Genomic DNA, 23,142 nt, shown 5'->3' with positions numbered 1-23,142 from the left:
ATTTTAAGCCACAACTAGCTCCGTAAGTCGACAATGCAAATCACTCAAATTTGATAAAAGAAAAGGGACTACACACTCGATCCATTGAGATACAAAACCTTAAATAGGATAAAATAATAACTAGATACATCTAAGTAAGTCGGCCATGCCATGGTTACGGCCTGGTACAATTCTTGGATCACAGCTAGCCCTTAGCTATCCACCCTATCTTTCTATATCATTACCTCCAGTTGATTGTGGCTCAATTGGTGTGGTTGCATGTGAATCCTATGAGAACAGCATGGACTCACATTAGAATCCTCACTGAGGCTATGGCTACTGAACTTGGGTCCTTACCCTGCCATCCTATTTGGCTACTCATGCCTGATGGGAGTTGCTCTTGATGTCCCTCTTGGGATCACTATGGATATAAATTCCTTACACAAACATGGGGTTGATGCATCTAGCCCCAACAATGATCCCTTGCATGTTTTTCTTCCTTTGGAGGTTTATACATCATGGACTCCCCAATAATGATCGAGTGATGCGTATAGGTCACTACATCAGCTCGCAATCCCATTGTTGGCCCGACTCTCCATATGTTGAAACTATGGATGACCTCCCTTTCATCGTAAGATCACTACGGACTGCTGGTCCCAATTTATTGCACATCAACATCCAATACTTTGTATCCCCACTACTCTAGTGCCAATAAAGTGTTTTGATAAGGTCTTTACCTCATCAACACAGTCTAAGCTTAGTCTTAATCTACATATTACCATAGTCTACATCTATAGGAGATTTGAAAAGGGAAAAATTATTTTGGTTTTTCAGGTTTGCCCATCAGCTAAAAAAATAGCTCCAGTGAACCGATTCCCTAGTCCCACCGCTTGCGCATCGTTCCCTCACTACCTACAAGGATTATCCACTGCGGCACCTCTTTACCCTAGAGCACCACTTAATGATAAACTGTACATTGACATCCACTATCCATGGGCTCTTTCAAGTTCAACATGGACGGTGTGGCCACAGAGAACCCATGCCTAGCTCCTTGGCATGACCTACCTCCTGAAGCATGACACACACATCATGTTGAGATCCACAACATTTTGGAAATTCACACTCGACTCTTCCTCATCCTTCATAGAACTCATGAGTGGAGCGTGGGGCAGGCATGCACACTGACCTACATAGGTGTCATTTGCATTGCTGCACTTTGACAATGACATTCGACGAATGAAATGACAACGCCTCATCTCCTACATGCATCAATACCTCTAATAGATGTGAACCTGCATCTAGCATCCAAGGCCTACTCAGTGACCCGCTAATATATGACAGTTATATACCATCTATTCCTATTGTGGGGGAGGACGAGTAAGGACCTGCATATGCCTTGTTCAATTTATATCGTCTACAATCATTTATTCTTACTCGTGAATATTTATCCTGAATTTCCTAATTGATGCATTTTATGTCCTTTTCTTCCCAAAAGTTGTTCTATAATTCCATACAATGTTCATTGCTCTAACCGTCTCTATATTAATGTATGTTAACAGAGGACTCTAACATATAACTATGTGGGTCCATATGCTGGGCTGATTGGATCATTGGATATTTTCACTAGTACTCTAAATAATGAAAATGACTTGATTTTTTCAATTTATAAATGTTTTTAATATCACCTACTATCATATATTCTTACTCATGACTTGGATGATTGAAGTTTCTTGTTAGCGCATATTATGGCCTTTGTCATATGAAAGCATACAATTTTAAATTATTTCCCACCAACTTCACCACTATAACCTTGTTAAATCTTATAATTCACTTTTTAGATTATAATTGTTTGATTAATTGTGATGGACAGTTACGTTCTATCATATTTATACATCATCTAGTTTTGATATCAATGTCCTCCTTGTCAAGAAGAAGGTGGGCCGAATGGTGTGCTCTACAGGTCTAGAAATTGAGATTCATCTTTTGCAAATTAAGGAATGTTCATAATTTGTAAGAGTTTAATGTCTTTCCGTTTACAACCCAATTAAGAAACACTGTAAAACTATTCCTTGGGAATTTCTTAGGAACCTTATGAATGAAAAAAGCCCTTGTAATCATTTCTTTGACGAAACTGATTTTTCGCTTTATGATGTTGATCTAAACTCCTCATCTATCACCATTGTCTATGGGACACAATGCCCCATCACATCACCTATCCAGACTCCTCACACGATGTATTTATACCTGTTGGAAGCAACAAGGCATATTTCTATTTTTACTTTGATCATTTTATTTTATTTCCTTTTTATTAACTTTGTTTTGTTGTAACTTACTTTAATAACATCGGGGCCCACTCGTAACCCCATAAATGTGGGAAAACAATCTGCATTGAGTGAATCTTCGTCAATCTTTTCTCCCATAACCCTAAACAGTCACCAAGGTCGCCAGCTGGAGTTTCACATAGTATAAGAGCTTCCTGCGAGTTCAACGATCTGACCCTCCATCAGATCTGGTTGGCGGCCACTCAGACTATCGGTGTGTTGCGACGTGGCCAAGATGAGCGTGTCTGATACATATTAAAGAGTCCAGAGTTGATTCTCAAGAGAAGTGGAGAGGAGAATGATGACTTGTCAACAATCTACCACGGCAGCTCTAACTTGCAGACAACGGAATAGAAATGACCACGACCAGGTTTACAGAAAGCTGACTCTTGAGAAGCGACAAGTTAAAGTTGATGGAGAATAGTAGTCTCCCAAATCCGAAAATGAATAAAGAGGAGCAGGGGATCGTGGGCCAAGTAATCTTCCCTACCATCCCTGAAGTCATGGAATTTAACAGCTTCAATTTGGTTGATTGAAGTCTGTATGAGGAACTAATCCTTGAGAGCAAAGGATTAGTCTCATCTTATGGAATAGATAGACCCAGAAAGTCCAAAACATAAATCCTGGAAGGAGGATGCCAGTGTGCACGCATGGTTATTGGGCAGTATGGCGGGAGATTTGTTCAGGAATGATTCAGTATGGAATAGCTGAGAGGAGAATAGGTCATAAGACCACTGCTACTAGATCACTACTCATTCATTATGATTTGCCCAAGAAATTCTTGGGAGAGGCTGTTTTAACATCTGTACACATAATTAATCGGTTGACATCCAAAACATTAGGCTATGCGAGTCCTGTAGGCCTAATGACAAAGTTCTATAATTCATGCTTGGTGGAAGATAAGCCTTAAACCAATAATATTTGGGTGCATAGCTTTTGTACATGTTCATAATCCAGAAGACAAGTTGAGTCCCAAGTCGATTAAGCGTATTTTCCTAGGTTATTCACAAATCCAAAAAGGATACGAGAGCTACCATCTTGAAATGAAGAATTTTGTTTCGGTTGATGTGGCATTTCATGAGGGCGAAAGCTACATCAAGTCATCACAGGAGACCTCGAGTGGTGTATACCAGAAAGTGCCAAGATTTCAGGAAGGTGCAACACACGTACTGCACGATAATGTAGTCAAGAGATAGCTTGTAGAGCAAGGTCTAAATTCTCAGCCTGAGATCTGGGAGCCATCTACAATTGAAGATCGACCTATAGTGGGTCATGAAGATGAGAGTATTGAATGACTTCTTGCTTTGAGGAACGGCAGGAGACAGTGCATCCAAGGAGTAAGATATCCACTCACCAATGTGGTTGGGTATTCTCATCTGGGATCATACACTTCCCGTGTATTTTTCTTGATTAATGCCTCCATTACCTTAATCACCTCATAATGAGTCTTGGGTATTCAAAGTAATGACAACTCCAGTAAAATTTCAATTTTATTTGTGTACGCTGATGATATTATTGTTACAAGAGACAATGATCTCAATAATCGATTGTTTAGTGTCAAATCGACTGAATCATTTGAAATCAAGTCACTTGGAAGACTCAAATATTTTATGGTATTGAAGTAGCTTCTCTTCCCAAGGTGGATTTATCTCACAACACAAATATATTCTTAATCACCTTCAAGAAACAAGGATGGGTAGATGCAATCCCACTCCTACACCCATAGATCTAAATATGAAACTGGGTCTTTGTGAGGAAGAAGCAAAAGTGGACAAAGGGCAATATCTGACGTTGATTGGGAAACTCATCTATTAGAATCATACAAGACCATATATATCTTTTACAACGGGGTTGTTGAACAGATTTATGGATAACCCACGACAATCTCCTTTGCAGACAATGTATCATGTACTATGAAATTGGAGGGGTTCTGTAGGTCACAGAATCTTCATCAAAATGGGAACATCGATATGGAGATGTATACCAATGCAGACTTTGAACGTTCAGAACAGATAGACGACCTACGACAAGGTATTATGCATTCCACAGAGAAAATGTGGTTGCATGGAGCAAGAAACAACCAGTAATTACATTATCCAAGTTGAGTACATACCCTTTGTCGAAGACATGGTTACACTCTATGTATAAGAAATATCATTCTAGAGGTTGGAGTAGCACAGAGCAATTGAAATATCATTCTATGTACTGTGACTGTAAGACGGCAATTGACATTGCTCATAACCCAGTCCTATATGATAGAACAAAGCATACTGAGCTAGATAAGCATTGGATCAGGGAGAAGAACAAGTTGAGCAAGTTGAGTGTCCGAAGCATCTGTCCACCTTCTAGAGGGTGATTGTTAGAAGCAACCAGTCGTATTTCTATTTTTACTTAACTTTTTTCCTTTATATTACCTTTCTTTTGTTGCAACTTAATAAGCCCAAAGCAATGGCGATCATATGCCTTCAGTCTTCTTCAACACTTTTCTCCCAAAACCCTAGACAGCCACCAAGGTCACCATCCGGAGTCACAATACCACTTCATATGTAAATGTTCTGCACAAAATTAATATCTTCAATGAACCCAGAAATGATTAAAAAAATAGAACAAGGATGCAAAATCATTAAAAAGAGAGTAAGGGAGGGACTGAGTCGAAGGATTTTTATTCTCTCGCATATGGTCACAAAGAAACATAGTTGACACCAAGCTCACTGAACAACCATTAAGCCCAAGCCGGATTTACTGTCATCGAAGATTGTACACAAGAACAAACGCCGATTCATTTACAGAAGCGCAAACCGACTATATATATGCTAATGAGCTCCGATCCCCGGGAGATATAGGACGCCCACGTGTTGGAGTGGGCGGTCGCTGAATGTTGAGTTCCTGCATAATTTAATGGTTTGTTGAAGGCAGATCAGAGGAAAACAGTCCCAGGGAAACCAATATGGAAAAAAAGAAAAAGGTATTTCCCTTCTTTATATTTTGATTTCATCAACCATGTGATAGTTTATTACTGATTTATTGCATAACCAATGAAATAATGGTTAGTCGAATGCAGATCAAACGAAAACAGTTCTAAGGAAAACAAGGGAAAATGATTCCTTATTACACACTTCATTCCATAAATCATGCGAATGATTTTACTAATGTATTGCATAATCAATAATATTGCATAACCATTCCATATTATTTCATAACCAATAATATAAAAATTTGTTCAAAGTAGATCAAAAGAAAACAGTTCTGGGGAAAATCAAGATGGAAAAACAAGGGAAAATATTTCCCATCGTACACATTTTTATTTGTGATTTATTGCATAAATTAGCAATGGTCTTTGAGCGAAGAGCCCCAACACGGAGTGATATAGCAGATAAGAGAACATATCCGGGGAAAACCAAGAGAGGGAAAATCAGCGTACATCCAAGCAAATGAATCTCTCCATTGGTATAGTCATTTACCCTTCAGACACAAAATTCATATGATCTGTTGTCTTTGTAATTATCCATTGGATCAACAGGAGAGCCGAGAAATACAATCCCACCAGACCGCGCTCGATAATTGAAGTATACATTTCTTTTTTTGCACTAACTTCAATTGAATGTTCAATTAAAGTTTAAAGTTCAAATCGCATGCTATGATTCATCCATTCAAAGTCTGATACAATATAAGATGTGAGAGGTAAAGGTGGGCCAACGTTTCAAACAAGCATCCAAATCTAGAGGTAATGGGAATGGGTCAACCGTTAATGCATGAGACTGAGGGGAAAACTCATGGATCTCATGCAAACTGCTGTGTTTCTGTGAGACCATCCATATATAGTAGGATTCAAGTCGTCCTGTGGCGATGACAATGGACGACGACGATAATGAATCCATCATTATTATCATCATTGGTACAATCATCTGGAACATGAATTAATTCAAAAAAAAAATTCATCTGGAACATGAAGTTGTCATAGTCCTGTCATCTCTTGTCGTCACCAAGTCGTCCATCATTTGTTCATACTACGGCAATGAAGACGAATTCGCCATCATACTCAAACCTTAATTTACATTAGGCTCATCTAGATAGGGGGATCATGAGAATGATGTTGACATTAACCTTTAGATGAATTTGCAGTTGATGTCATCATCATAAAAAAATGTCAGTCACCATCACCGTCCCTGTCAATGTCCATCGTCAACGTCAATGGAACGTGCCAAATCCAATGGCGAGGCAACCCAATTGATGGAAAATACGGAAATGCAAAACCTAGGATCTACCAGTTGGGGTTTTCAATATGGGCAAATGAGATGAGAAAAAGGCATTCGAAGAGCTTTCCAGGAATTTGAAGCCAGTTGATAGATAAATGATAGGTTCTTCACTAGAACTTATGAGAGAGACTGAGAAGGGCCACACAAGACGTCTATCTCTCAACTCTTAAACATGCCGGCAGACAGCTTTTCTAATTTCAAGAATTCTGATTGGACAGCTGAGGACTAGGCAGCAAAGTCCGCCACTGACCAGAGGGGAGGAGATATTTATCGCCTCCAAATTTGGAAATGATTAATTGGACGTGAGAGACTTTTACTTCCCAAGATCTGTTTTTTTTTTTTGAAGAAAACTTCCCAAGATCTGTTGACTTTGATTCAGTATTCATTCCAGCATTTGATTGTCCACCACGGAGATCTACCCTTGATACAAGGGTGTAGCAATGGATCATCCAACCCAGAGCAATCATAGTTATTGGTGGGGGTCTGAGGTGATCCAAATCAGTTATAAGGTCAATGAATATGAAGATACATGAATGGTTTGTAATTGTTCTGTAAAGTTCTGAGGTTGCAATTCATCAATGATGAATCATGCGAAATTAAAAAAACGAAAGACAGTAGAACAGAGGCTTACCTGCATCCAAGAGTCAAGAGCCCGTTCTGGAGAAGACTCAGGAGATTGGAGGGGAGGGGGAAGTGGGTGGATCAGCTTGGGAACAACAACCAGACCTCGGCCAATCACGAGTATTGCTCCTGCGTTTTGTGCCGTGCCTATAATTTTTTTTGAGAAAAAAAAACAGAGTCAGAAGAAAAGACATGAGGATTAGAGAATGGAATTGCAAATTTGAAATTTCACCGCAATAGTTTGTCGCGGAGAAGACTGTAATTAGCTGCCCCTGGGCAAACCGCTCAAACCCATCCATAACGCACTCGTGGGCTCTAATGATCAGCTGCATCTTGTTCCTTTTACAAAAATCAGAGACGCGGTCTGGCTGAAAGAGTGAAGCAAAGAACCAGTAATGAGACAAAAGTAGGAAAATGTCGAATAATATGCAGACATGAGATTTCAGGAAGATTCTACAATTAAGATGTAAATCCCCAAGACCATTAAACCCTAAAACCAAAACCCTGCTATTAATGTTCTTGAGAAGTGAAATGGCCCATTACTTGCCTTTATGAAATCATACTGACTTCTCTGTAGCTCACAGCTGTAAATTTTGGCTAGAATACAAAATCCTAATTATATATAGTGAAAAGTTGCAAGTACAGTCCTTTAGGAAATCATATTTACTTTTAGGAAATCCTTGTCAGCCTGTGTCCTGCTGTCTGTATTAGTCAGCCACTCAAGTTATTTATCTTTCCTCTCATAGTGGGTCTGGGCGGGCCCAAACTTTTAATGTCGGGCCAAGCCTAAAACTATAGATTAGATACCAGCTTGACGATTTATTGAAGTGTGGATTTTATTCCATTTTCTAAACTGTTGAACCAAGAAAGAGGTTTGAGAAAGAGAAAACCAACTTGATTAAAAAGATAAGAGGGGATTACAAGTGTTTATATAGGGGAGCCCTAATGGGCTAGTTAAGAATGTCCCATATGGGACTATTAGTTACAAAAAAGAGCTTAAGTGTCAACACTCCCCCTCAAGCTGGGGCGTGGATGTTTTCCACACCCAGCTTGCCACAAAGCTCCTCAAACCTAGGGGCATGGATCCCTTTGGTGAAGATGTCTGCGATCTGATCTGCTGAAGACACATATGGCAGGCAGAATTTTCCCGACTCCAGTTTCTCTTTAATGAAGTGTTGATGAATCTCTATGTGCTTCGTGCGGTCGTGCTGGACTGGATCATGGGCAATGCTGATGGCCGACTTGTTGTCGCAGTACAGCTGGACGGGAGAGGAAACCGGACAATGTAGCTCACGTAGGATCTTTGTGATCCAAAGTGCCTCACAGAGACCATGTGCAAGCGCACGAAACTCCGCTTCGGCACTAGATCGAGACACCACCTTCTGCTTCTTACTCCTCCACGTAATAAGATTGCCGCCCAAGAAGGTGCAATATCCTGAGGTAGACCGACGATCAACAATGGACCCTGCATAATCCGCATCGGTATATACCTCTAGGCGAAGACCACTGTGGCGGAGGAACAAAAGTCCACGACCAACTGTGCCCTTTAAGAACCGAAGAAGTCGATGAGCAGCGTGAAGATGACTCATGCGAGGAGTCTGCATGAACTGACTGAGAACCCCCAGGGAATATGCAATATCAGGTCGCGTGTGGGTGAGGTAGATTAGCTTGCCCACAAGTCGTCGGTACTGTCCAGGTTCTGCAGGATCTTCATTCTCATCGGCGCCAAGGCGGTGATTAGCGTCAATAGGTGTAGTAATGGGCCTGGAATCCTCCTTTCCAAGCTCATGAAGAAGATCCACCGTGTACTTCCGCTGACAAATGAAAATCCCGACAGAAGAGTATGCAACTTCAATGCCAAGGAAATACCTCAATGGGCCAAGGTGGCGAATAGCAAATTCCGACGATAGATAGGCCGCCAGTTGTGTAATAGCCTCCGTAGCATCACCCGTAATAATGATGTCATCCACGTAGACCAGAAGGATAGCGACTCCCCTTGACGTGGAATGATGGTAGAAGAGGGTGTGGTCCCCATTGCACTGGCGATATCCAAGACGCTTCATGGCCGTAGTGAAACGACCAAACCAAGCGCGAGGAGATTGGTTCAAGCCATATAGGGCCTTCTTCAAGCGGCAAACAACCGAGGAAGGAGTAGAGGGGACCAAGGAGCATACCCAGGAGGAAGAGCCATATAAATTTCCTCAGTCAAGTCGCCATGAAGAAATGCATTCTTGACGTCATATTGCTGCAGTACCCAGCCACGGTCTGCAGCAAGAGTCAGGAGAATACGGACAGTGTTCAGCTTGGCCACTGGAGCAAATGTCTCCTGATAATCGACGCCATATTTCTGCGTAAAGCCTTTTGCAACAACACGTGCCTTATGCCTCTCAATCGTGCCATCGGAGTTTTGCTTTTCAGCATAGAACCAACGGCTATCAACCAAGTGCTTGCCCGGTGGGAGAGGAACAAGATCCCACGTATCATTTAGGGCAAGAGCTTGAAGCTCCTCCATAGCCCGACGCCGATGAGGCAAGGATAAGGCAACGTCCACCGTCTTCGGAAGGGAGATGGAGTCAATGGAGGTAAGCAGTGCATGGTATGGTTTGGAGAGACAATGGGAGGAAACGTAATTAGTTAAAGGATATAAAGGAGGAGAGCGGGAAGGAGGCACAAGGGCCAAGGAAGATTCTGGTGGAGTGTCTTGAAAGGTAGAGGATGAGGCATCCAAAGGAGGAGAAGAGGAGGGGGTGCGGCGAGAGATATAGGTGAGGCCATAGCATTTTTCCGGAGGGCAGCGTGGTAGATTCGTAGGAACACCCGGAGGAGGGACAAGAGGAGGAAGTGTATGAGGAGCAGAAGAAGGTGGTTGGGGAGAAGAGGGTTGTGGAGAAAGATCCACGGGTGTTGCATGAGAATCCGGAGGAGATTTGGATGGCTCTCCAATGGGAATCGACGCGGTGCCGGGGAAGGGCGGAGACGATGGTGCGGCTGGAGGTGAAGGGGCTGGGGAGGATGACGGGACTGTCGTAGAAGTGACTGAGGAGGAAAGAGGGAGGATAAGGAACTCAAGCGGGTCCGGCTGAGGAGGTAAAGAAGGTGGTACCGTGGAGGAGGGATAGTAAGGAGTAAACTCATCAAAGGTAGCATCTTTGGTCACAAAGAAGCGACGGGAAGGCGGATGGTAGCACCGATAACCCTTTTGGGTAACGGAATATCCAATGAAAATGCACTGGATGGCGCGAGGGTCAAGCTTGTCCCGACTGAGCTGATTGTTGGGGTCAAGCACCCAAAGACACGTGGAGTGAGGTTTGTTTTGAGGGAAGTGGTGGGAAAGAAGCGCTGGAGACAGTCAATAGGAGGTGAATGGTTGAGGGCACGAGAGGGAAGGCGGTTGAGAAGATGGATGGCGGTGAGAACGGCTTCACCCCAGAAATACTTGGGAACATGCATATGGAACAGGAGGCTCCAGGTCGTATCAAAGATGTAGCGAAATTTCCGTTCTGCAACACCATTCTGCTGAGGCGTGTAGGGACAAGATGTTTCGTGAACAATGCCGTTTGGTTGGAAGAAATGGGTGAGGGTAGAATTGACATAGTCTCTGGCATTGTCGGAGCGGAAACGACGGATGGGGGTAGAGAATTGGGTTTGGATAAGGGAGTAAAACTGGGGAATGATGGTGGAAAGTTGGGATTTGTGTTTTAAAAGGTAAGCCCACGTGAAACGCATAGCGTCGTCAACGAAAATAACAAGCCATCGAGCGCCAGAAATGCTGTGAAGGGGGGCTGGACCCCAAACATCGGTATGAACAAGAGAAAAAGGCGTGGATGCACAAGATGAAGATAAAGGATATGTAGTGCGATGATGTTTAGCAATTCGACATGCGTCACAAACAAAACGGTCAACAGCATGACCCTGGAAAATTTTAGGAAATAGACGATAAAGGGTGTCAAAAGAGGGATGTCCGAGGCGTTGATGAAGAAGCCACAATTGGTCATAAGATGCCGAGAGGGAAACAGCAGCAGCAGCAACAGCAAGATTAGAGGAAGAAGGTCGAACAAGATAGAGCCCCTCACGCTCCTCAGCAAGTGAAATCGTCTCCCCCGACACCTGCGTGGGCTAAAGAACACGAGCCCACGACGGGAGGATCAAGAAGACGTCGAAGACGCTCCATTTCCTTAGGAGTGAAGCTAGGAGATGAGGAGGCATTGGTCGGAAGCAGAGTATACTGCATAGGCACTTGTCCTGGACTCGGCACGCTCGGTGAGCTGGCAGGAGGGGCGGCGGCAGCAAGGTGACTCTGTTGAGTCCGCTTCCGTTGGAGCTTGAAGCAGGTTTCCTTTGAGTGACCCCTCTTCTTGCAATAATTGCAGAAGAGTGTGGGATCGCCCTTGGGAGACTCCTCCGAGCGATATGAAGTCCCTCGGGCGGAAGAATTCGGCGATGAAGCATGAGTAGCCGTGGCCGGTGTTGCCGCAAACGCCGAGGTGAGGGAAGGTGCCTGCTGAAACCGAAACTCCTCAATCCGTACACTCCGGAGTGCATCTTGGTAGGTGAGCATCTTCTCCCGATGAATAAGCTGGCCACGTAGTGATTCATATTCCGGGTTGAGACACATCAGGAATTGAAACACACGAACCTGTAGCACATACCCCCACTCCACCGAATTCACCTCCGGTGGCATGTAATGGTCGATCTCATTCCACAAAGAGGTGAGTTCGTTACTGTATTCCAATGCCGTCCGATCCCCTTGACGAAGATTAGTGGCCTGATGCACCAATTCGTACAAAATGGCAATGTTGTTCCTCTTGGAGTGGCTGTTGAGGGCGGCTTCCCAGACGGCTCGAGCACTCGCCAAAGACAGAAACTCCCCCTTAATATTAGGGGCGATATAGTCAAGTAGCCAGCGCTGAACGACTCCTTCAACGTTGAGCCAATCATAGTATGCTGGGTCCGTCACCGGTGGTCCGTCTTCCGTTAAATGACGCATTAGTCGTCCTTTTAGAGTGATCTGCACGTACTGTCGCCATTGAAGGAGGTTGAAGCCGGTGAAAATTCCATCGGGCGGCATCTTGGGCAAAGTAAATGGTGCTGGACCGGTGAGACGAGTCGATGCAGCCGCTGTCGGAGGCACAGGAGAATGCACCGGAGTCATCCCAGATGTCTGAGAGGCAGAGGTCTGTTCTTCAGACATCGAACAGCACGGATCGAGGCGCAGGAGAACCCGGATGAAGCAGGTCACCTGCGGACGCGCGCAGAGAGGCTACTCCGCACGAAGAAAGAGAGGGTCCGCGCGAAGGAGAGGGTCCGCGCGCGGAGAGAGAGAGAGAGAGAGAGAGCCGGTCGGTCGGTTGATCGCGGTCGGTCGGCCAATTGAGCAGAGGACGCACGACGACGGCAGGAGCCGGTGAGTCGGAGCGATGATGAGTCCGAAATTTTGGGCTTTGGCTCTGATACCATGTTGAACCAAGACAGAGGTTTGAGAAAGAGAAAACCAACTTGATTAAAAAGATAAGAGGGGATTACAAGTGTTTATATAGGGGAGCCCTAATGGACTAGTTAAGAATGTCCCATATGGGACTATTAGTTACAAAAAAGAGCTTAAGTGTCAACATAAACCCTAATAGAGCAACTTTGCCAGAAGTGGATTTTGTCTTCTCCAACAAGCCTACAACAATAGATTTGCCTAAACCTTGTCGACTACACTTCTTGAGCTGTCACAGCCGTTTATATGAAAAAAGAGGAACATAACTTTCCAAAAATTGAAGGCCGCTGAACTACTTACTGTTTTTGTTAACCTAGACATTTAGTTTGGCTACACCCTACAACCCGTAACCCTAAACCTTAAACCTTACAAAAAAGAAACAAAGTCCCAGACCCTGCTTCCTAGGTTCTTGAACAATGAAGTCTCTATTTCGGAGGAAAAAAAGAGGGGAAAATTTACCCCAAAGGTGACGAGACCAGGTCCCCTTGCATTTGGTCTCAAACCCTCGATGCTATCATTCTCTGTAGGATCAGACCTGAAGAAAAAAAAATCAGTTAATGAAAGAGGTTCATAATTGCAAGTGAGTTCCTTTTAATAATGCATTAGCGTAATTACCACAACAGATCCATTAGGACGATTGATCCTGCATCCATAGTGATTGGCCGTTCAAGTTTCTCTATCTGCTCAACGTAGTTGATTGATCTCCCTATCCCACCGTGCATGCAGATGATTTTCTTGTCTATCAAAGCGGCAAGTGGGAGAAAGTTGAACAACTGGTTGAACCTCGTCCAAGCCCAAATTCCTTCACTTTCTCCCTACATAATATTCAATATTTTTTTAAAAGAAATCAAAGATTTTATTGTTGCTTGTGTATCAAAAATGAAAGACCAATCATAATCTTATGTTTATTTACCATCCTTTCAATGCATTCAATTCGAAACCCGAAAAGCGCATTGATGTCAGCTGCCTCATGGTTCCCTCGGATCAAGTGGATGTTATCCGGATATTCAATCTGGCAAACAATTATGCACAAATTAATATCCACTGTTTTTTCAGACTTTGAATTTGCACCACATAGCTGGGTTCACCATCCCAGGATAAAGTCGTCATTGTCATCTGGCAGTTATCACTATCTTCATTGCAAGCTTGTGATGATGGAGAAGACGATGGTTCCAAGTGAAAACTGGATGATGAGTTTGGATAACGAGTGGACAAGAAAATGAAAGAGAGGGAGAGAGAGTGTCTTAAGGAGTGACAAGAATCACGAGAAAGAGTGTTGACAGAAAAGAGTGGAGACAGAGAGAGACAGAAAGTAGAGAAAGAGTACGATGACAACTATGATAACGAAGACGATTATGGCATCCTAACGAACATAAGGTGAGAGGACAATGACGAATCATCATCATACTCTAGACATTGTCATCATAGATGGTAAACAATACTCATTAGATGAGTGAAAGATTAACCTTGAGCGCTAGAAGCAATGCCACAGTTTCCAAACTATGCTGCCCTCGATCAACATAATCTCCGAGAAATAAATAGTCAATGTACCTAGATTAGTGGATTTCAAAGAGATTAACAAGTATTGTCAACGTTCCATGAGAAAAATAATATCCTACGGACAATTGTAAACACTTTGACATCCGGTAATCAATTAAAATCTCAAATAAATCACAAAACCAAACTTACGTGATATCTCCTGCAGTTGAGGGGAATCCATACTCATCAAAGAGGCGCATCAAGTCACCAAACTGCCCGTGAAGATCACCAAACACCTTTACAGGGGCCTTCAACTGAAGAACAGTCGGTTCCTGGATAAAAATTTGTTCGGCAGCATAGCAGAGTTCTCCTATCTCATATATGTCAAGGAAAAATCGTCTATTTGCAGGTGGTCTCCAGTGCCTCGGCTTGAGAAGCATGGATATTATCTGGCACCAAAAATCCCAAGTTTGAAGATAAGCATTAAATATAACACAAAACATAATAATAAGGAAACGGAGTTCTTCAACAAGTTCCCTCACCTTCTTATGGAGGCCCTGAGGAGACTTTTGTCTCATAAGGTTCTTCTTTCCGTTATAGGAAGGATCGGCATTTGTAGGATAAACTCTTCTGCTTTCATTTTCAAACTGATCTAAGGAGAGCTGCCGTATGAGTCCCCCCAAGTTTCTGACTGTGTCTTTGGCAACCACCACCTGAAAATATGGGTCGATTACTTTCATAAAACAATACAAGACTTAACTGTTTATGTCTTTAAAAGAGAAACATACAGCTCTAGGGTGTAGTCTAACATCAGGTTCCTGAGTATCCAATGAGACATCGTTTGAACTTTCTTCGTTGTGATAATTGTCCTCTCCACGGTCTGTATTTCCACCTAAATCCGAAGAGTCACCTTCAGCAGAAATCTCAGACGCCGCCTTAGCGGCCTGCCATGCAAGACTGCCGGCCTCAGCTTCCGCGGCAGAAGCTGATGTGAGTATTTCAATAGATTCTTCATCCAACCTGAAAATAAAGGGGCATTACTTGATTTTCTCCGGCTGAATGATCCAGATTGGAAAAACTTATTTGTCACTTTTACTACCTCGAGAATGAAGATGATGAGATTTGTTCGCCTTCAGGAGTCGTCGATGATTCAACAGATGAATCAGCGATCATAGATAAAGCTTCCCTTGAAACAGCCAATGAAGGGTTTGATACAGTCATTAAGCTGGGATAGCTATCAGCCGGGGAAGGCATGTTTTCAGCAACCAGAAGATCATCAAGCAGAATTTCTTCAAGTTTAAACAAAAAAATCTGTTAGACGCGCTTGATTGCACATAAGAAAGCACGAACAGTAAAATAACCCAAATTCAGAATGATCAACAGGGTACACGACTGGATATCATGCTCATCTCATAGTGTAGAAAACGAGGTTTTATCGGATGGTATCTGTTTGAAATATAGATGAAAGTTTAACGGTCAAGGGATTTACCTCCTTTCAGACCCCCGTATATATATATTCTAGCCCCAACAGAGGCGGAAGCATGGCGGCATCGGCGCAAGAGATCGGAGGCAGGATCGACAAACAAAACTTTGTTTGTTCGAGAAGTAACAGGGCCTTTTCTGTCCAGCCATACCCAAGATGCAGTGTCCAAAACTTCCCGGGAGAAAACATGATGAGAGAGATACATTAAGATAACACTTTTGAAGAGCTCAACAAAGTTAATGAAAATTTTAAGGCCAACCAAGATTAACAAGTATTAACATTCTTCAAAAAAATGATCCCCTGATCTGCTCTGCTCTCTATCTCTCTCTCTCTCTGTGCTCTGCTGTGTTCTTTCTCTCTCTCTCTCTGTGCTCTGCTCTGCTCTCTCTCTCTCTTTCTCTCTCTCTCTCTCTCTCTCTCTCTCTCTCTCTCTCTCTATATATATATATATATCAACATCATTCTCACAAAGAGAGAGAACTAGCATGAAACTCACCTGCAATTGATGCGTCATCCTCCACTGACCGTCCTCCCCGGAGAACCCCTCCAGTGACATGAAGCCGAGCATCTACAAAGACCTGTCAACCAGCAGATCAGATGAAAAAAAAGATGGACGCATCTTTCTTTCGAAGGAAAAATAAAGCATTGATGGCCGAATTTCAAAGGAAACCAACCGCTGAGTGCTGATATCGTGGATAAGGGGACACTCCAGGCGCAAGATCCCACTCCCAACGTCCATCAGTATGCAAACTAAGCTGATAGGCATCAGCAAGTGGCTGAAAAAAATGCAAAAAATCAGTTGAAAGATGTTTTTACAGTCCCGTGTTTCTTATTAGGCACAAAATATTGTTTTTACTCTCTCATGCTTCTTATTAGCACATAATTTACCGATCCCATAATAAAAAAAATTCTTGAAGTATTCTTTCAAAGGCAAGGCAGACAGTAGCAGCAGATGAACGCATTATTCGAACTAAACATACCACATTGGAGGAATCCCTTCCACCGTAGAGCAAGAGCATTCCATCCAATCGTGCGCTTGCTGTGGCATACCTACCAAAGTAAAAACAAGTTAAGATAATACAATAATTATGAAAAAATGTGAAACAAAAAATCCTAGAAACCGGTAAGGACATATTACAAATTCATTTTAGTCAGTCGAACATATTTCCTCCCTATATTATTATTGTAAATTTCCGGGTGATATAGAGCAATATTTTTTCCCACATTGTTGTCCTTGTCATCCTCATAATTTGTCCACCTCTTAGATAATGATGAGAATAATTGGTCATCATCATCCATTTCCATGTAATAAACAGGATAACAATGACGAGCCATCATTGTTAATGTCATGGACTAGAAAAATAACGAAGAGGATCTTGACTCGTCATCATCCTCTTCTCATCAAGGATGGTGAACCCTTCAAAGAGCCATCAAATGAACAAACCCATAGATTACAATGATATGAATGGACCCCTGCTCCTTCACTCACAATCGAAACAAAGTAAATCAATATCATCTCTGAAAGCACAAGAAGGTTCTTCCAAACTGGCATAAAAATAACTGCTTTCATCCTTCCCATTCCATGCTATATATGAAATTAGTTTGAGTTCTCATTGTATGCCCTGTTTCATTTCCGCCCTCGGCCACTGGATTATTTTTCTGTCTGGGATCAGAAATTAAATGCTTATAACCTTTCTAGGGTACAGATGTTTATTCAGTGCCTGCACAGCAACTGCAGCCACATCCATTTTACAAAGTTATTCAGTAATTCCCTCTGGATCTCACCTATTTCTAGCCAATACCCTAGGAATAAAATGAGAAGAGGTGTTTGAAAATGGTTGAAGTATATAAACAGGAGAATCACTATGACCAAGGCCTTGGTAGATTTACCATTGAAGAAATCAACAAGTGAAGCAGATTTAGCAAAGAATGGATGAAATCAACAAATCACTTCCCTTCCAAACAGCAACTTTTTTTTTAGAAATTCAAAAAAAAAAAGTTGGATTAAGATACCAAGATCACTTCACTGGAGGCTACCTTGATTTTAAGAAATTCATTATGATCCATCACGGTGAAGGATCCGAAAGACTTCTGATTGTGAAAAGGTCCTTCCAAGGAAATTATTGGAGAAAGAGGCAAAGGAAATCGCAAGAGGAGATCCCAAGGTGTTACGGAATCCATTACGGAAATTCTTAAGGTGGCAGCTGAGAGTGGCAGAAGGCCCGAAGCAGGGGGAAGTCTACCAAGTCGTCCATTGTGTCTGTCTATTTTTTCCATCTTTCTTTATTTGATCTCTTCCTTCTATCCTTCTTCATTTCCGGATTTTCATTGGAAGGACATTTACATTCACTGAATCTCTTGAATGAAAGTAACAGACTGTAAGGACCAATTCAGTCACGATGTTGGAAGCCTGACCTATAAACATTAGACTAGAGTTATTAACGGTTTGGTGGACGACGACACAATCACCGTCATCATCATCATCCTCATTGTCATCCGCACATGCTCATGTGATGATGATTATGATGACTCATCATCGCCATCCCTAGCAGCAGGCACCATTGTCATCCTGGAGTGCATGAATGACAAAGATATTGGCAACTTGTCATCGTCCTCTCATCAATCATTATTGAATTTCAAAAGTTGGAAAACAATGGTTGATTTAGATGCCATCCAAGAAAAAAGATCGGAGGAGACTCACATTCTTGCAGGGGGCTTTTCGCCAACAGGATTGAGCTTCTGCCACTTGTACGGTTTTCGACCAGTATCCAATGCCCAAGCATCCGATAAAACTCGCTTCCCTAAATTGAAAAAAACTACAAGTAAACTTTCTTTATCGGGTTAATTTCTTATGAATGATTATTTTCACTTAATTCAAGCCAGAAGATATCTAGTTAGGTTTTTGGGAATATGTCTGTAATGTGGAACAGAGATTCCATCATAATCGAGTCAAAATACCCTGATATTTGCTGGGTATGAGTCTTTGTGAATAGCTCAGCTCAGCTTTCTACGATGTAGTTTTTCAAGAAGAAATTTCATTTCTCAGAATACTGTGTTTTTGCTGGGATATCATAATTTTCATTGTTAGTAGACCAGAGCAACGTAGTTTGTCTCTGCGGTATTTAATTCATGTTCCCATATCGCTACATTTTTAATTAAAATCCCATTTTAAGCGAGTTGAATATGGTTTTTAGAATAAGGTACTCTGTCGTGCAAAGTTGGCAGATTTATTTCTTGAAATGAATCATGATAAAGGGAAACTCCAAGAAAAAAAATAATAAATGACTTAAATAATCGTCGAGGAAGATTACCATCATTTCCAGAGACTGAAACAAGAAATCGTTTGGCAACTAAGTCCATGGCATGTCCATATCGTGGCCCTGGACCTGGTCCTTGAACAACCACCCTGCCAAAAAATAAAAGACCAAGCTTGATTAACAAATAAAATTCAACTCCATTGATCACAAAATTGGCTACGGCGAGGATTACCGATGCCACTTGCACCGATCATCAGTCAAATCCAGCACGTAAATGTCATCAGTGGAGTGCCCAGCAGGCCCAATTCCCCCCTTTGAGCAACAGTCATATCATGATCAGTCAAGGAAACAAGACAGTGACAAGAAACCCAGTGGAAATCCTCACTTGGAAGACGACCATGGTGCCAACAGCGGCAGCAGCGTGCGCCGCCCTCGGGGCCGGTGCTTCTCCTGACGGCCTCAACCTGAAATCTCATTTTTCTTTTAATTACAACCTCACACACACACAGACACTCAGAAACAGACAGCAAGAGAGAATCAACACATGTAAAAGAGAGAGAGAGAGACATAGATATATATATAGAGAGAGAGAGAGACATAGATATATATAGAGAGAGAAATAGATATAGATATATAAAGAGAGAGAGGCATAGATATATATATATATAGAGAGGGAGGCATAGATATATATATAGAGAGAGAGAGACATAGATATATATATAGAGAGAGAGGCATAGATATATATATATAGAGAGAGAGAAATAGATATATATATATATGTAAAGAGAGAGAGGCACAGAAATATATAGAGAGGGACATAGATATATATATATATATAGAAAGAGAGAGAGACATAGATATGTGTATAGAGAGAGACATAGATATACAAAGAGAGAGAGACACACAGATACACAGAGAAACAGACACAGGTAGAGAGAGATACAGAGAGAGAGACAGATACAGAGAGAAACAGACACAGGTAGAGAGATACACAGACAGAGAGAGACAGACAGTGAGGGAGACACACAGACAGAGAGAGACAGAGGCACAAACATACAGAGAGACAGAGAGAGACACAGACATAGACAGATAGAGAGAGTGTGAGACACATAGACACAGACAGAGAGAAAGAGTGAGAGTGAGAGACACACAGACACAGACAGAGAGAAAGAGTGAGAGTGAGAGACACACAGACACAGACAGAGAGAAAGAGTGAGAGTGAGAGACACACAGACACAGACAGAGGGAGAGACAGACAGACGGACAGTAAGAGAGAGAAACACAGATAGAGAGAGAGAGAGTTAGAGAGACACACAGACGCGCAGCCACAGATGCGCATACTATAAGAGAAAGACAGACACAGACAGACGGACTCAGATAGAGAGACAGACACACACACAGACACAAACAGGCACAGAGATAGAGACACACAAATACAGATTCAGAGAAAGAGAGATACCAAGAGACCAACATCCACAGAGACAAACATACAAAGAAAAAAAGAGAGATAGATGGATCCACAGAGACACGCACAAAGAGAGAGAGAGAGAGATACAAAAGGACCCACATCCACAGAGACACGCACAAAGAGAGAGAGAGAGAGATACAAAAGGACCCACATCCACAGAGACGCACAAAGAGAGATAGATCCACAGAGACGCACAAAGAGAGAGATACTTAGAGAACCACATCCACAAAGACGCTCAAAGAGAGAGAGAGAGATGCACAGAGACCCACGTCCACAAAGACGCTCAAAGAGAGAGAGATACATAGAGACCCACATCCACAAAGACGCTCAAAGAGAGAGAGATGCGCAGAGACCCACATCCACAAAGACGCTCAAAGAAAGAGAGAGATGCACAGAGACCCACATCCACAAAGACGCTCAAAGAGAGAGAGATACATAGAGACCCACATCCACAAAGACGCTCAAAGAGAGAGAGAGATGCGCAGAGACCCACATCCACAAAGACGCTCAAAGAGAGAGAGATATACACAGAGACCCACATCCACAAAGACGCTGAAAGAGAGAGAGAGATACGCAGAGAACCACATCCACAAAGACGCTGAATGAGAGAGAGAGAGAGACGCAGAGACCCACAACCAGAGAGAGAGAGAGAGAGAGAGATACACAGAGACACACATCCGCAGAGACGTTCAAAGAGAGATATAGATGCCCACATCCACAGAGACAAGCACAAAGAGAGAGAAAGAGAGAGATACACAGAGACCCACATCCACAGAGACGCTCAACGAGAGAGAGAAAGAGAGAGATACACAGAGACCACAGAGACAAGCACAAAGAGAGAGAGACACAAATCAAAGAGAGAGAAACCAAAGAGAGAGAAACGGCAGAGAGGTATAGAGATCTAGAGAGATCTAGAGAGAGAGAGAGGGAGATCGCGCCTGGTCCATCGGCGAGTGACGACGCAGTAGGCGTGTACAGAATTGGTCACCCCCGCGAGCCCTGCAACCCACCACAGCCAAAACCCACCTCAAAACCCCTCCCCAAAACCCCCACTTAGCCTTAATCGCTAGCCTTAATCTTACTTATCCCCGGCGCGCCCCCCTCGATCGCCGTCGCGCCCCCGAACAGCACCAGCCTCGGCCCGTGGCTCTTGCACGCGGCCACCGCCGTTAACGTGTGCCCGCACCGCGGCCCCGGCACGTCCTCGTCCGTCTCCCAGCTCGCCTCCACCACCCTGTACGCCGGCGCGCTCTGCAGCCATGGCGTCGACGACCCCATCCCCTTCCCCTTCTTCTTCCTCTTCCTCTTCCTCTTCCTCTTCTGCTTCTCCGCAAATCCCTAGCTGGGGCTTCATTTGGGGGAGAAATTCTCGATACCCAGTTGAAGTCTTCCTCAGTGGGGCCGACCCATCTCGCCATTTAACTCCCCCACGCGCTTTCCATCGCCAAAGATCGGGAATTTACGCCTCTGCAAGTCGCTGTCTTTGGGGAAATCCTGGTGGATTTTGATGATGTTCTTGACTTAGACTCCTCTGGGGGAGGCTTTATACGGCTGGATAGTGGACAACTTCTAGTCTTCTTCCCAGAAGATCTATCCAGATAGACGATCAGGTTGGATCTGGTCTCATGGGTCAAAATTGGACTTAAACAGAGTCGTAAGTGTTAACCCTAGGAGGGGGAAGTGGATCAAGAGAGATGGAGTGAGAAGGAAAATAGAATAATGTACCAAAGATGTTACAAGAAGAGGGTATATATATATACCCTAAGTGAGAGAAGAGAGATAAAGGGCTAATGGGCTTATAGAACAGGGCCCATTAGCCCGATATAGGAATATATCACTAACACCCCCCCGCAAGCGAAGTATGGATGTCTTCCATACCGAGCTTGGACACCGCACGTTGGAGAAGTGGACGAGAAAGTCCCTCGGTGAGGACGTCCGCCGCCTGATCAGCGAATGCAACAAAGTCAAGATCAAAAATCCTTCGCCAACACGCTCCTTAAAGAAGTAGCGATCACGCTCCATGTGCTTTATCCGTCCTGGCCCGGATTTAAGGCCGCTGACTTGTTGTCACAAAAATGGATGGGACGGAGGAATACTCCACGAAGATCGTGAAGGATCCCGTAAATCCACTGACCTCGGATGCCCCATCGGGCAGCGCTGGAACTCAGCTCGCTGAGCCGGGATACCTTGTCTTGCTTGCTCTTCGGTGACTAGGCTGCCAAAGATGAACTTACCGGTGGTGGATCGGCAATCCACAATCGAGCCGGCAAATCTGCATCAGTGTACACTTTCACTTTTCTGTCCGAACTCCGAGGAAGAGCAGTCCTTCCCGGGCAACCTTTTAGGTATGCAAGTACCGGTGGGCGGGCGATGAACCTCTCGAGGCGAGTGCATAAACCGACTAAGTAAGTTGACTGCAAAGCTGAGGTCGGGCCGAGTGTGTGTCAAATAGAGCAATTTCCCCACCAGCTGCTGATAAGGATTCACCAGTGGAGAGTCCTCCTTTGCCCAATTTGACGTTGGGATCAATGGGAGTGCTCACCGAGCACACTCAGTCATACCAGTCGGGTGAGCAGGTCAACGGCATACTTCTGCTGCGAGGCGAAGATCCCCGGGGAATAAGCCACCTCAAGGCCAAGGAAATATCTGAGGAGGCCGAGTCTTAATCTCAAACTCCTTGGCCAGGGCAGCACCGAGACGGACAGCTTCGGCAGCATCGGAACCCGTGAGCAAAATATCATCACCGCCAGGATAGATACTCGGCTGATGACGGAAGAACAATGAGGCATCACCGTT

The 23,142-nt window shown here is 43.5% G+C and overlaps 1 protein-coding gene across 2 annotated transcripts; it reads right to left on the bottom strand.

Moving 5' to 3' along the window:
* Positions 1 to 4,947: 4,947 nt before the first annotated feature.
* BSL1 (BRI1 suppressor 1 (BSU1)-like 1) lies at positions 4,948 to 21,760 on the bottom strand. Of its 2 annotated transcripts, XM_078588975.1 has the most exons (21): positions 21,429 to 21,724; positions 21,285 to 21,345; positions 19,264 to 19,342; positions 19,111 to 19,190; positions 18,933 to 19,027; positions 18,323 to 18,422; positions 16,602 to 16,671; positions 16,296 to 16,397; positions 16,118 to 16,199; positions 15,628 to 15,792; positions 15,238 to 15,427; positions 14,927 to 15,158; positions 14,681 to 14,851; positions 14,349 to 14,587; positions 14,126 to 14,210; positions 13,573 to 13,671; positions 13,275 to 13,474; positions 13,119 to 13,194; positions 7,410 to 7,545; positions 7,188 to 7,324; positions 4,948 to 5,186 (listed from the first exon to the last, which is right to left on the bottom strand). In XM_078588975.1, exons 1-21 carry the CDS (start codon positions 21,622 to 21,624, stop codon positions 5,103 to 5,105), a joined length of 2,679 nt encoding a protein of 892 aa, XP_078445101.1. In that variant the 5' UTR covers positions 21,625 to 21,724; the 3' UTR covers positions 4,948 to 5,102. The 2 variants fall into 2 exon arrangements, with proteins under 2 accessions (XP_078445101.1, XP_078445100.1); XM_078588974.1 differs by lacking the exons at positions 4,948 to 5,186; positions 7,188 to 7,324; positions 7,410 to 7,545 and adding exons at positions 11,012 to 12,338; positions 12,417 to 12,624 and having other exon boundaries at positions 21,429 to 21,760.
* Positions 21,761 to 23,142: the final 1,382 nt, after the last annotated feature.

This window comes from Wolffia australiana, chromosome 17 (genome assembly GCF_029677425.1).
Source record: "Wolffia australiana isolate 7733 chromosome 17, ASM2967742v1".
NCBI lineage: Eukaryota > Viridiplantae > Streptophyta > Magnoliopsida > Alismatales > Araceae > Wolffia > Wolffia australiana.
The sequence above is the reverse complement of the archived record's forward strand: the minus strand, read 5'-3'. Positions and strand labels throughout refer to the sequence as shown.